Source organism: Haliaeetus albicilla, chromosome 3 (genome assembly GCF_947461875.1).
Source record: "Haliaeetus albicilla chromosome 3, bHalAlb1.1, whole genome shotgun sequence".
NCBI lineage: Eukaryota > Metazoa > Chordata > Aves > Accipitriformes > Accipitridae > Haliaeetus > Haliaeetus albicilla.
In genome coordinates this window covers 53,980,902-53,996,205 of record NC_091485.1, presented here as the reverse complement: position 1 = coordinate 53,996,205, position 15,304 = coordinate 53,980,902, and the positions used below count along the sequence as shown (strand labels likewise).

The window sequence follows — 15,304 nt, the reverse complement described above, 5'->3', positions numbered from 1 at the left end:
TTTGAAAATTTTAGCAATCGTTCTGGAAGTATTTCTGAAACATGTGCACCTTTGGATGGAAAGCCGTATGGGAACTGAGTTTAAGAAACAGTTGTTAAGTATCTTTTCAGTTTGAGGAAAAAATTCTGGTATGAGTTGTGTGACCTTATCCAAAGAGTTTGCTTTTGCTAAAATCTGAATAATCTGGGGAGAACAGGGGTGGTAAGATGGTTTTGGTATAGGTGTTACTTGTTTTTAAAGGTAGTATCTTTGACATCTACAGTGTCCATTCAACAAGGAGTAGCTTGAAAAGAAAAAAATATTTGAATCCTATTTCACAATGTTAAACATCCCCCCCCCCCAATCCCCCTGTTTTGGCATGTTTAAAACTTTTTTTTTCTTCCTCTTAAATCTGTCTCACAAAAATATTTTCTTGAATCAAATGTCTCTTGTTCAGTTAGGTCTATCACAAATGTAACTATGCTCTGGTATTCCGGTGAAATGAGTTCTCTGCTGTTGTCTGCTGCTATACCAGAGATGGGGGCAAGTGAGAAAGCCAGACTTCTCATCTATGGGTAATGCTCCTTTCTATGACAGTGATTTTTTTTTTCTTTTTAAATAAAATTAGCTTTATGCCTTGACATAAGGGAGAAATAAAATAGTGATATACTTAGTGTGGGTAAAGGATGAACACAATGTATGTTATAGTTATCAAATAGCCTCTAATAGTTTGCATGAAAGGAATCAAAATTCTTTCATGATTGCTTTATTGACAGAGATGAAGTCTTCAGGGCAGGAGAGTGGAAGTAACTTTTTTTTGAGTCCCTGTTAGTATGCTTTTTTCTGTATACTGTATCACTCGATTAGTCTCTATCAGATACCACTAAGTTATACAAGTCTGGGCTTGAACAAAAGAGCAAAGGAAAAATAGGCTCCTACTTTGTAAAACAAAAACCACAAAAAAACCCCAAAACCAAACCCAAAACAAACAAAAAAACCCCCCTCCCCCAGCCACCCCCCCAACAAACCAACCCCACTTCCCCACCCCCAAACAAAACACAAAAACCCAAACAAAAAAACAATCCGTGAGTGTCAAGGAGTCTAGAGATTCATGTCCAGCATCTTTCTTTTTCTACTGGGCTGAATTAATTCTCAGAGAGATGAGGTCAGGTACTAACACTTCTAGCTAGGGCAGAGAAGAAGGATGCAGAAGTGGTCCTTGGGTAGAAATGACAATGGTCAAGAGTTTCCTAAAATAATCCTGCCCATGATTATTCTCCAACTCAAGAATTTTCCTTACAATTGACAACAGATTGTTGGAAAGGGAGGAGTGAATTGTCTGTCACTGTGGAAGATGGGGATAATGAGATTAAAATTAATGTTCAAGATAATATTGGGTTTATTTGCTGCTGAAAACCTTATTTTTGCAATCCTCATTTCCCTTCAGACAGGCATGACCTATAGTAGGAGGAGTGATGTTGCCTACAAAGGATATGCAGGGAATGTGTTTAGCTGTCTGGAGGTGATGGCTTGAGGCAGAGCTGTGGGTTTAAATTCTAAAATAGACTTCTTAGAAGTAACCTTTTGCTGCTGACAGATGTTGCTGCAAGAATCATACTTCATAAATCTTTTTTCTGGAGCAGCAACCATAAACCTCAAGTGGTTCGTGAGAAGGAAATTGAATTTACTTAAGTCTCTGATCATTCTTTTCTTGGTGACAAGTAGGGAAGAGCTTAGGCAAAAAATTGTTATAAATCTTTTGAATTGTTTATAAGATAGAGAATGTTAGCATGTTCTATCACTAACTAGCTAAAAATTATTTTAAAATTTTGTTTGTTAAATTAAGGAGCTCATCAAAGTCTGTCAGATTATTTTCCTATCCCATATATTGGCTATTCATTAATACCTTAAGCAATTTAGGCCATGTAGGTTAGTTCTAATACAAGAAGTAATTCCTTTTCTTTCTGTTTTCATAGGCACATGAAGAAATACAGCAGTGTCATTAGAAAGAGACTCCTGGAGTCTACTGCCAAGCTCTTGTCAAGTCATGAAGTTCTGTCTTAAAACTGGATAGAATACTGTCTTATGATCTTTATGTTGGAGATCTATTCCAGATTGCTCTACTATTCACTTAACCAGTTGCCTTTTTGTTTTAGCATTGCTATTAAAACAGCTATTCTAGACATCTGTCTCTCCCCTTAGACTTTTTTTCCCCTGATGTTATGATGGTGTATTATAAATACCCCCCTGCTCTTTTTCATTGACAGAAAACCTCTGAACTTGGTCTCATCTCTTAGATACAACCTCTGTTTCTTGGATTGTCTTAACAACTCCACTGTTTCCATTGGAATCTATTCTTTGAATCAATGCAACCAGTATTTCAGATAAAACCTTGTCAAGACCTGGAATAATATTAGGCCTTTCTTTCTCTACCAGAAATACTTTGACCAATGCATACTAAGATTAGCATTTCTTTTACATATCTTCTGCACACTCACAGTTTAGTCACTAGGTGTAGTACTCCCACATTCTTCTCTCACAAATTTTGAAAAAATCCCATTTTTTTTCCTTAAATTCTTACTGAATCTTAAGTGTGTAACCTTGTACTTTGTACTGCTGAGCTTCAGGCTTTTCTCTTTCTCTACTTCAGTCTTGTGGTGATTTAGTATTTGGTGTGATTATATTATAATTTTATAAGTGCAAATTCTTTGTCTGTAGTGAATCTTGTAGGATTTTTTGATGCAAAACATCTAGTAGATTCTGTTATCACTTGTCAGATGCCCCAACAAAATCTGACTGCTTCTTGGGAATGATGTGTTTATTTAGCTAAACAAAAACAAAGCTTGCTTTTACCATCTGACTTTCTGAGCTCTGATTAGTTGAAATTCTCATTACAAAAAGACTTAACACATTGCTTTTCCTCTTAACTTTGACAAGCCTCTGTACAGTGTTAGAATCCGCCCAAGCTCGTCGAAAGCCTAAATGCTAGTAAGGCCTTATTGAGCTTGGTGCTAATGGATGAGTAGTATAGAAACTAACTCTTCAGCTGAAAATATGGATGGCATGGTGTTCTGAATGAACTCAAACGCTGTTGAATACTAGAAGCTTCATATAAAACTAGATCTCTGACTTGGAGACTGGAGTTCATGTTTTAAAAGCCTTTCTAATTTTTTCCCCTCTGCGCTCTAAAACTCATTCTGAAAACAGTTCTGCATGGGTTGTTATGTCTTAACTCTGTAGGTACCTTCAATCTCTGGCAAATGGGATGTGGAACTGTGCCTGTATTTCAGCTGCTGCTTTTCAGTCCTGAATCATAGTGAAAAACCTATTTCTGTAAGCTGTTTAAACTTAGACATTGTGTCATGGCTAGAACCAGCTGAAGCGGTAGAAGGATAGTAACTTCTGGCAAAAGAAAGACAGCTAGCTGGGAAGCAATAGTACCTTAGACAAACATGGTAACACTTGCTGAAAGTTACCATCTGGAGCTGCAAGGTTACTGCAGAATTAGTCAGCAGTTGTGCAGTGGTCTTCCACTTTAGCAAAAATGTTAATTATCACCCTAAAGTGCTGCTGTTGCCTAAATGGAGAACTCCTATCTCATGTTCACTAAGCAGACACTTAAGTTCCCTAAATACTGAATTGCATGTAATATATTATTTAGGGCCTGAAGAACACAACTCCTGGAAGGGCTTTGTTCTGCCAGGACTCAGTAGCTCCAGTACCTAGCCTATACGTAGACCATTGGGATACAAAATAAAGTTTTCCTCTGGTATGAATCTATCACATTTTCCTGGTGCGTGTTTCAATAGATTAGATGTTACACAGATTCTGGCAGGAGCACCATCTTTGGCTTTTAAACATGAATTTTGGTTGTGTTGAGAACATTCTCCTGTCTTTGGAAAAATTTTGTACAAAAGAAGCACTCCCATGAAATATTGGAATTTCAGGTTCAGTTTTCCTTTATCCATTTCACATTGTGTACTCTGTTGTGGTGTACAAAAACTATTATTGGGATGCAGTTATTCTCCGGCCTTGCTGTTGGAAGTGTTTCTGTCAAGAAATTGTTCCAAGGTTCTGTATCCCAAATAGGCATAGTAAGAGGGAGCATAATTTTTTTTTTTTGTGAAGGGCAAGGTATAGGTCCTGTTTTCTGCTCCAAACAGAAATGCTCACTGGTGCACTGTTGAAAGTTCCTGTTCTGGATTTTTTCTTTGGTTTAAATAATTGTCCTAGAGTAGTCCAGGGAGAATGTCATACAACACAGAATGGATTACAAGAAAACAGACTAATTCTTGAAATGCTTTGCTCAATTAACTAACTTAAATGTGAAACTGTCTTAAGGGTTGAACTGCTTTCCTCGCTGAAAATAGTCCTCGATTTCAAATACATAAATTCTGTTGATAAAACATATTCTATCACAAGGGGGCACCAAAGATTTTTCTTACAGAGCAGAACTTCAGTTGTTTTTCTTCTTGCTTTAACCCTTACACACTAACTCAAAGTTACAAATGCAAAATATTTTGAATAGCTTAAAGCAAGGGTGGTCATAATTCCTACCCCTGGGAGCTGCATACAAAAATTTTCAAGAGAAGAGTGGCATCCTGGGAAGCAATTCAGATGGCATTGCTCCTCCAGGGCCTCCTTTACAGGGTGAAGCTGTGCTGGGCACACAGCCAGGTCCTACAGTAACCAGGCAAGATCATAGAATGATAGATTTGCCTAAACAGTGCCTGCTGGCTCACTTCCTCTCTCAGCCATAGACTAGGATTATCTGGCAATCTCCATGCCAGCCTGGTGTTGGCTACAAAATGTAATTCTCTCATGGAAGTGTTGCAGTTGAAGTATTTAAGAACTGATAGTTCCAGGAGCTGCGTGCTCTGGACTTTATTTCCCAACTACAGAAAATGTATTTGATAATAAAATCCAATATAGTTTTACAAAGTATGGGTAATCTACAAGTGCCTTCTTAATCTAGCATGATTTAAAATGATCACAGGAAAAAGATCTTAGTGTATCAATTTTAATCATACTTAATTGATGTTCTGATGGCTTTAGTGAACAAGAAAGGGAAAACATTAACTTTTTTTTAGACTCAGAGTTGGGAAGGGGCTGAGTATTCCCATGTAAGATATTTTAAACAGTATCAGAATGGCAGCTTTCTGTTGTTGTTGTTTTGGTTTTTTGTTTTAGTCTGTTAAATGAAGACTGGGCGAGAATTTGGGAACTTAATGTGTTCTTCATTCTTTAACTAGGTACTTCTGGAGTTCAGGAGAGCAATAGGTAGGAAAGTAGAATACGTACAAAATAAGAAGGCTGTAATTCCGTATGCTTTTCTGAAGCATTACTGAAATCTTAAGAAGCACCTATTAGTTATGGATTCTTACACCATTCTTAACACCTGTTGTGTTGACACTGTTGTGTTCTGGAAGCTGATGTACCTGAAATCTTTTTCTTCTTTCCTGCTGATTTGATTTTTTTTTTTTTTAAGCTGCATCAGTCTCCCATTCTGCTTCATTATACAGCTACACAAGCAGCCATGGCAGTATAATACAAAAAGGTGGGAACTGGTGGTCAGTGGGATGTAGTCTCTCAAACAGCACCGGTGCTATCCACAGTCTTGATGCATCAGTAATATCTCACATAGCTCTTAGCTGGGGAACCCTGGGTTTGGGGACTGTTGACGTCTGTTTGATTGTAATAGCAAGACTGGAAAGACACACATACTTTAGTGTTTCTTCTTGGGTATATGCCACCTACTGCCAGGAGATCATCTTGTTAAAGGATGTGTTTGGCATTATTGGCATATGTTATTCCTATCTGCTAAAGCTTCTTTGTATGCCTCATGCGTTGGCCCTTTAGTTGGCTGGAACACCTGCCAAGCCAAGATCAAGGAACTGACCTGACTTAAACCAAGCTACAAGTAACCCCAGGAAAAAAAAATTGTCATGAAATTAAACAACTGAAAGTAAGAAGTGGTGGTAAACTTGCAAAGCTTGAATTAGCACAGCCAAAATGTACTACAAACCATGACTCCAGTTTATCTACATGAAAAATAGAGAATAGACAGTGACAATGCAGTCTTTTGTACACAGTGCCAAAATTTCTGATACATCCCCTGATAGTGAAATGCCTGTGAGAAATAACTGTCATAGTTTCTTCTGATCTGTATCTTATGTTTCAGGTGAAAACTATGCTACGTTAACTGTAGTAGGGTTGCTAGCAAAAAAACACTCTCTGCCTTGCTCTAAACTTATGCACTGTGCCTTTTTTTTTATCTTGTATGTGGTTTGATAGCTGTGGGTCTAGTAGTTCTTTCTTGATTTTCATATTGTCTTCACAGGATGACTTTATTTCTGCTATACTTCTTCAAACTGCCACAATCTTTCTGAATAGTTTTTTTTCAATTAAGTCTTAATGGTCCTTTACAAAATTGGAAAACATACTATGATATTCTCCTGAAGTTCTAGCAGTTATTTCTTAAGACACTAATACAAATTTCTGAAGGAATCAGATGACTGCAGGTATGAAGTAGGTAGCTGGCATGTATGAGGCAGCAAGAATACAAATGTATACTATAAATTGCTAAGTGGTCCTTCCAAATTCCAATTCACTTTCCAGGTATGCCTCCATATTCCCTTTATCTTTTCTGAGACCCATACTAAGCAAAGGGAAATCAAACTGTATTTAAAGTCTTTAAACTTAATAAAACACCTCTACCTTGTCCTGGTAGAATAAGATTGTTACAGGAATTCTTGGGCCATTGGTGACATGGGTAAGTCAAGGAATATTTTCCAGTGACTATGCAAATTAAGACTTTTGTAGAGGTCAAGCTCTTTGGACTTGCCTTCCTTCTGGCAGTCTCCTCTGCTAGTAAAAGGCTTCTGATGTTGATAGACCAAAGCTATGTCTCATCTCTTTACTCTTTAGGCCTTCCTATGTTATTTTTAAGCACTTTCTTTTTTCTCTTCACCTAGACTATCTTCAGGAATGGTGTGGTTTGTTTTTTTATTCTCCTTTCAGAATTCTTTCATTGGCTTATATTCCCAATAACAATTTCCTTGCATGTCTGCATTAACTTTTTCTGACAGCCACAGAATTGCATTAAACTGAGCTGTAAACTAGAACTATCAAATTCAACACACAGAGGCTGTACCACCACAATAGGCAGCTTCTGCCATTTTGCCAACAGAAAAATTTAAGGCATTTAAGGGCCAGCTATCTGACGATCGATTTGTGCTTTCCTCTCAGGATCTGACTCCCATTTTGGCAGTTCTGCAGTCAATATTTAAATAGGCTTCCCAGCACCTGTTTCCAGTTTATGAGATAGCTTTTGCATCTGAAATCAGCAAAAATGTATGTGGCAATCATGCAAAGAAGAAAGAGTACTTATGTTCAAAGTTGGATTTCTGTAAAGATATTTAGGTATTAAAGATAGCACATGATGAAACACCCACCTATATCTGAGATGGGGCATTTCTATTGAAAATCAATGGGAATTAGTTCATAGCTGCCCTTGGAGATCTCTCTGGATATCTATCTGCATTTTTTTTTAATAGTATTTACTGCTTTTTGAATGAGTAATTAATTAGGGGGATGTTCATGAATTCACTGTGACCACTGCCAGGAATCAAACACAGTTTAGCACCTAAAAACACAAGTGTGCATTTGGATTTAATAAAGCAATCCAATTTATGTCTTGTCTTTACCTGAGCAAGTCACAAGGAGACTTGTTCAGCCAGCAAGCTGGCATAGCTTATGTGCTTGTTTCTTTGAATGCAAAGTTGTCTCAGCAGTTTTGATCTGATTTGCCTGGCTGATACTTTGAGACACTTCCCTGGTAGATGGCCGAAGGCATAAATTTCTCAGAAGTGTGGAGGAAAGGGATAATGACAGATTAAAGTCTTGACTGAAAGTTCACCTCTCCAGATGGCTCTTTGGTAATGAGCAAAGGAGGGACATGCCAGCAGGGATGGAGAAGACCAATTTATGTTTTCCTCCCATTTGTCTTCCTGTGCAGATATCTTCCTGTGCTAACCTTCTGCTAGATTACCATTTTCTAAAAATGCTAATAATTTGAAACCTACTTCAACTCTTTTTACTTTTTCTTGTCTATAATTTTACTGGTATCACCTTTTTTAGAACTTATTCTCCATCCTGCCTAGCCGTTCATCTTTTCTACAAGGTCAGATGCTTTTTGGGATAGATCGTGGCTTTTACTATATTTATGAAACATTCTGCAGTTCTGCTAAGCTAAATAACAATCAAAATGAAAATAAGAGAAGAGCATGGAAAGAGAAAAAATGTGGAAAAGGAGGAGAATAATCTTAATCTTTATATCTCAGCTTCACCAGCTGGTGAACTTTTAACAGGCAATATAAAATCAGGACTGAAACACATAGATACAATATTTGACTTAAATGTGTGTTTTTGACTAAGATAATGAGAAAGTGATAGCAAATGCTAATAGATTCTCCATGAGAGAGTACAATGTGTTTCCTGATGAGCTTAATGCAAAATGCAATCTCTGAAGCATCCCAAAGAGAACAAAGACCTAAGAGTTTTATACCAAAACATACCAGATGACAAAAGGAGAGAAAAAGGACTTCTATTTTTTTTTATTGACCCGTTTCCAAACTTGAATTCTATCTAAGCTGACTTGTGGCTTCCACTTCTAATTAAAAAAAAAGACGCATTCATCATGTTTCTGTTGTTTTTTCTACAAAAATTACAAGCAACTAGGGAAGTTTAGGAGAATGTTATACACCAAAGACTATGTCTAAACTTGCAATAGAAAGAAAAAGGGGCAGGGGGAAAAGGAGTGGAATGAACATTAGCTTAAATATTTGAAATCATATTAAGTAGTTTGGTTATGAGACAATGCAGTCTCATATATAATGCAGTGCAATTCTTCTACCTGTTGGAAAGGTTTCACTTTACATTTTATGGCCTATCTTGTTATGCATATTTCTCTTACATATACATTATGTATACCCGTTTGAAATATTTCATAATCACAATAGAACACATCCTGATACACGGCACTAAGAAATTATGTGTTTAGGTGTATGCCGTTCAGTGTTAACCTACTGTTTGTCATGTCTTACTGAATAGAATTTGCATACAGAGAACTTAAGGGTAGTTAATACTTCATCAGAATACTGATCATACTATTTAAATTGTCTGTAGCTCACTTAAATTTGAATCTTTATATTGTATTCTTTGCTTCTGTTGAATATGATTTTCACGTATATCAAATATTGCTGGGTGAAATGTGTATCTTGGCTATGATATTATTCAGCTTGTCTCTTAGGTCTTTGGAAATGTTGTTCTTCCCTTAAGTAAAAAAAAAAAAAAAAATCCATGCTAAAAAGCTAATCAGACAGCTAACTACATTCCACCAAGACAATTAGAAGTAGTATTATTCTGGCATTTAGTAATTAGAGCAATGATTGTGGTGTTTGGGCAAGCACCCCCAGGAGTGGGAATGCACATCTGGACTAGAGGGCGCAAAATACCACGTGTTTCTAGGATGAAGCCATTTTCCGTGCCTCTGATACTTGATTTGCTGCTTGTTTGACAGTCATCAGTTCCTGGACTTTAAGCTGTAGTCCCTGAGCGTGTGCATTTGTTGTTTTCACTTGATCGCGGACTCCCCCAAAGTCATGTATGAATTAAAATAAAACTTCTTTTCACAGCTGAAGAGTATGACTGGAGATACCATACTGTTCTGTGGAAGGGGGCACAAATGCTAGAGTTTGTTGGGAATGGGAAACTCGTGGTACATTTTGGGCGCTTCCTGAGCACAGCTGATAGGACCAAGAGCTGCCTAGGTCAGCTGAGAAAAGAGCGTTCGATTTCATTTCTTGCTGCAAGTATCCTCACATTCCTACTTCACAGGCATCTCTTCTGGGACCTCGTATCGGAGTCTGCTTCAGGGAGATTTGCACCCGCGGTGGAAGTATTTGCTTACGGCTCAGCTCATCCCGTGCATTGTTTGCAGTGCCATAGCAACCCCGCTTTGCTGGGAGCCACGCAGCAGAGCCAGCCGGCCCTGCTGCAGACCAGCAGGCCCCAGCCAGGCCCAGCACCTCTGCAGCTTCTATTTCTGGTCTGCAGTCAAGGAGTTCACCTTTGCAAATGAGGTCGTAAGCTTGCAGGGGTGGGTGCCGGCCCTTACACATGTAGATCCAGGATGCAGTCGAAGAGGCTTACCACAGGTACGTAGTGCTTCCCACAGAGGGCGAGGGACTGAATCTGTGTCAGATGGGGGGGTCTGACCCCAGAGTGATTGTCTCACAGAGACAGTGATACAAAAGAGGGGGATTTTGAACAGAGAGGGTTAAACTTGCCCAGCAAAATTCATCAATCTGAAGAGACAACTTTACTCCCTTCAAATGGCATCGCAAAAGACGGACTATTCTCCTAGAACGAATGAGATTTGGTTACTTGGGAACACCCATGATTAAATTTTTTTAATTTTATCATGTGGTTCGTAGTATTTGCTGTTCAAGGCTCTGAGAGTCTCATAAAAATCTGTATTTTCATTAACGCCAGCAAGCCTCTAGTTATCAATTTTGCAGAGGAAAGCTGACAAGAAGTTGACTGATATGTGTGAGAAATAATCTAGTTAAAAAATACTTGAATTATATTTAAATCGTTCTTGTGATAGTCAACATTTTTATGCGTGGGTCAACATTACTGCATGTTCTTAGGGTTTATTTTATTTCCTCAGGCTAAGTTATTTTATTTCAGAATATCCAGGAAAGTTGTCATGCCTCACTACTTTTTGTTTCTGTTCAGTAATTGTAGTTGAACAAGCTTGACTGCATTGCTTGGATAACATATGATATTTCATTTTTGTGTTTCAGAGCCTCCACGTATAACAGAAGAAGTGTTTGTAAGTATGCTATATAAGGCTTGATCATTCATTTTGTCATGCAACTGTAGAGGGGAAAAAAAGCAAAAAATGTTTTTGGAAACTGTTGTCTGGTTTCTCATTTCTTTCCTTCATGTAAGTATAGACTACTGAGTAATTTCTTACAATTTTCTCAGTCAAACAATTTTCTCAGTAACAGGAGACTAGGGAGAATAAGGATAGAAATGGAAAGGAAAGTTAAATAGGATGAAGGAAGGAAACAATCAGCTGGAAGGTTCAACTTGACAGGTTTAAAAATCTCCTCCTTACTTTACCTTTTCTGCCCTTTGCTCATAGTTCATTGTAGGATTTCCCTGATGTTTGTCTTCTCATTTGAAAGGTATATATGTTTGTCTATTACCTCAAATGAAATGACACCTTAAATCTTGCAGCTTAGGTAACATTTGCCTCTTCCCCATTTTGGATGCCTTTGTAACTGTGTATTTTAATGTATAAATGTATTGCTGTTCCTTTTGGGAGCCTCTAGATACTCTTATTTATACTGTTTATTATCATAAAAAGAATCAACATGAATTCAGGTAGAGGAAAAATATCCATAGTAGATATTTAGCATACATAAATATGTACATGAGAACATCTCTCAACAGCATATTTACATTGCATTAAAACTTGATTCTGCAGGCTACTTAATGTGACTAGACATATCTGACTCCAGGTGAACTTCACACATGGACATCAAGCTGTCAGAGTTCTGTGTAGGATTGGGGTTTTATATTAACTTTAACTTTTGACATTTAAAGATGCCATTTATTATATATTTTTCAAGAGTGGAGAGGTATTTATCATTTTAGTGGGTGCTACAACGTGAAATGCAAACCTTTCAAGATGGTGCCACTTTGACCCACATTCAGCTTCTCCTTTGGTGTCTAACAATATTTCTGTGTTTCTGTACTTTTTCATGATGGCAGCAATAGAGAAAGCTATCAAATACTACAGATAGAAAGTCATTAGGTTTGTTTCCACAAAATATCTAAGAAATGGTTGTATACGATTGCCAAAATTATTTAAAAATTCCTTTCAATGTTAAAAGAGTGATAGAAATCAGGCCCTATTTGTACGCAAATTGCATGAAGGCAAAACTGCAGTTTTGGACCAATTTTTAGCACATCTTGACCTCCAGTTGCAATAGTAAGGCAGCTTTTTCTAGTCATAATTTGGACTGTGCAGCAGGAAAGATGGTATAGGAAGAAATGAAACAAAATGCTTCCTGACACAAAAATCTAAGCTATAGTATTGTATATGCAACTTCATAATCTATAATGTGCAAATATGAAAGTGCAACTATGCTTAATGAAACTAAGACTGACCACAAAAAAACCCTCACAAAACCAGAGGAAAGTGTATTGTGTATAGATGCAGTAAGATCAGTAAGTAGTAAAGCTTGTATTAATAAGATCATAAAAATTTTATTGATTAATCAGCCACTGTGTTTACATTTCTTGCTGTTATATAGGACTACAGAGAATTATATCCTTGGCAAATTAAAAACATGTTACTGCACATTCTTAAAGAGCTTATACTTCAGCCAGTAATAAATGAATTGTTTTGAGTAAGTCCTTTGAAACAATAAAATATTTTAATGGGGTATTATTATATCTAGCCATCTTCGGATTCATCCTTATCAGTGTCAAAGCTAATTGTGCATTGCCCAAACCAAACATGAGGCAGACTGCAGCTTGTTTCTAATGAATTTTTTTGTTAATTGTGTTAACACTTGCTGAATTAAGATTTCTGGATCTGATTGATTGTCTAGTGACAATAGTGAGAGGATTTTCCATTGACTTAAAAAGGCTTTGGGTTAGACACTTTGGTAAGTTCTCCTACTTAATCAGTGCCCTAACAATCTCTAGGTCCATGGTACTGCAAGTGCATTGAACCATGAGCCTGTGATCCAAATAAAGCACGATCTCTGTAATGCAGAAAGCCTTGCTTTCAGTGTTGTCAGTGTTTTCCAGGAATGAGTGTGAGCTAACTTGCCTGTCCTGTATCAGTCACAACAGCAGCAGCCACAAGTGCCAAGGAACAAATGTTGGCAGACTAAGGCCAGGCAAACACCATTAGGTCTGGTTCTGCCTTGACGTGCAGCACATAGGGGCCTTTCTCAGTTCATGTTAAAGTACATTAGCTCAAGATTTCTTCCTTACCTGAGTACAAGCTGTCTCTGTTTAAGTTAGACACTGTGGGGTTTGGATCAAGATACTGCCTGCCTACAAGTGATACCATGTACACTGTGCATAATCTCTCTTTAATATTACTCCTCACTAGTGCATTTCAATGCTATGAACTTAAGAAAGAGAAAAAAGATCTGTCACAAGACCTTTGCTGATATTGGCAAATATATTTGATTTAGGTGCATTCTCCTTGCGTTGCAAGGCAGAAATAACAGAATATTCAAGAAACTGAAAACTATTAAAATCTTCATTATATTGAAGACAGATTTTTGAAGACCAATGGAATAATGTTCTACTTTCACCTTCTACTGAGTTGAAATGGGGGTGGGGTGGTGGTATTGAGGAAGTAAGATTAGGATCCATACCTATGGATTTGTCAACAGCAAAAAAAATAATTTCTATTCTACAGTTTTTGAGTCTTGTTAGCAGGATTTAAAATGCAGGGATCAGAAACGGTACAAAAACACCTGCAGATGCAGTCTTCACTTCTGATGAGGTCAACAGGAAGCCTCCCAGTTTTGTCAGATTCAAAGTATTCCATACACTTGCTTGCTTGGTGAGCCAAATTATAGATCAGCGAACTCCCTTTTATTCCCCAAACATCTCCCCAAACATCCCCAAGCAGCAGTGTGGGTGCAGAAGCAGGCTCTGGTGAACTTTTATACTCCCCTTCTTCCCAGATGTGAGAGAAAAAGGTATAATGTGGGGAATTTCTAGACCGTTAGCTTATGCACATTTTTTCAAAAGAAAACATGCGGATTTCCAGCATTTAGATGCTGTTGGGCTTATGAAGGCTTTATCTGTAAATTTCTTGGCAAAGGATTTACCTTCACGTGTGTTTTTTAAATTGCTAAGGACCTCAGCAGTGTGCAATGGCTAGAATGTAACAACGATGCAATGATTATATTCTCAAAAGCGGGAAATAACATTTTGCAAAAGTTTGCATGTCATATCTCATGGAAAAAGAATTGTTTGAAGCAATAGTTCATTCAAGCCGTGCTTTGTGGTTTTGTCTCTCTGTAGGAAGAATGCTTAGCCACAGATGATATGCTTGTGGACTACTTTAATGAATTTTTGAGTCTTCCAGTAAGTACCTTACAGAAATCCCTTGCAAAATGCAAGAAACACCTTACTAAGTTTAATAGTAATGAAACCCAGCTTAGAACAGTTTGCATTTTGTCACTGGGTAGTTAAATGGCTTTTACAATATGTCTGTATTTTAATGGTAACAACTCTTATTGCTCCATGTTCTTATCAGTGTCAGGAAATATAACACAGTATCTGGACTTCTGTGGATATATTTTCTCTTGCAAATTTATGTATTTAAATCACAGTGCACCAAAATAATATGAATAGGAAAGGAAAAAGACACATAAATACTTATTTAAAAAGTATAAGAAGTCTACTTTTATTCCAGTATCATGATGTGCCAACATAACAAATGTTTGTCCTTTTACATTCTTCTGGTGATGCACTCAGTGATTAATAAACACTTTAGCTCAGGAACCAACTCTTTCTCTTCATGGCTGTGAAGGTCTCGAAGTTGGCACTCCCCTCCTGTTCCTCTCCCGTCTGCAGCTAGAAGGATGCAGCCTTACACTGTATTCTGTGTGCTGATCTGGTTGCAGTTAGACCACCATACTCAGTGCTCTATATTTAACCAGTTGCCCTATATTTTGCTCCTTTTCCCCATTAACTACCCTGCCTTCCCACAGTCTCATGAGAGTCACATGTACTGTCCTGCTCCCTCAGTGTGGCAACCTCACCCAACTTCATGTTGGTAGTCTTGGGCCTGCCTGTCCCCATTCTCTCCATCCCCACACTGCAAGGTGGCACAGACCTTTCCACAGCATCGCTCATGGCTCCCATGGGATCTCCCAGCCAATCTACCACAGAGCTGCCCCACAGCCTGTCCCCTTCCTAAAGCACTGTAGTCCAACAGGCTGCACTATGAGAACATATACCCCTTTCTGCAACTTGCTTGGTAGGAACCACCACCAGCATTAGGAAGGGGCAGGATATTTCTTGATGCTCCTTGGACCTAAGACTACAGTGCAGCCACTATTGGAATAAATTCAGTTATGATTCAGGCTTACCAAACTGAACTAGACATAGATGTGCTCTCTAAGTCACATCACAGATTTGTGTAAAAGTACACATAATGGGAGTTGCAGAACTAAGGATGGTAGAATGGGCTCCCCATGCCAATTTTTTTATC

The 15,304-nt window shown here is 37.9% G+C and overlaps 1 protein-coding gene across 1 annotated transcript in view; it reads left to right on the top strand.

Annotated features, from left to right (window-relative positions):
- Positions 1 to 10,171: 10,171 nt before the first annotated feature.
- RGS22 (regulator of G protein signaling 22) overlaps positions 10,172 to 15,304 on the top strand; it is a 66,196-nt gene continuing 61,063 nt past the window's right edge. Inside the window, exons 1-3 of the mRNA XM_069779768.1 lie at positions 10,172 to 10,196; positions 10,848 to 10,876; positions 14,110 to 14,172. Of these exons, the coding sequence (XP_069635869.1) occupies positions 10,172 to 10,196; positions 10,848 to 10,876; positions 14,110 to 14,172 (117 nt within the window). The remainder of the gene's footprint in view (positions 10,197 to 10,847; positions 10,877 to 14,109; positions 14,173 to 15,304) is intronic.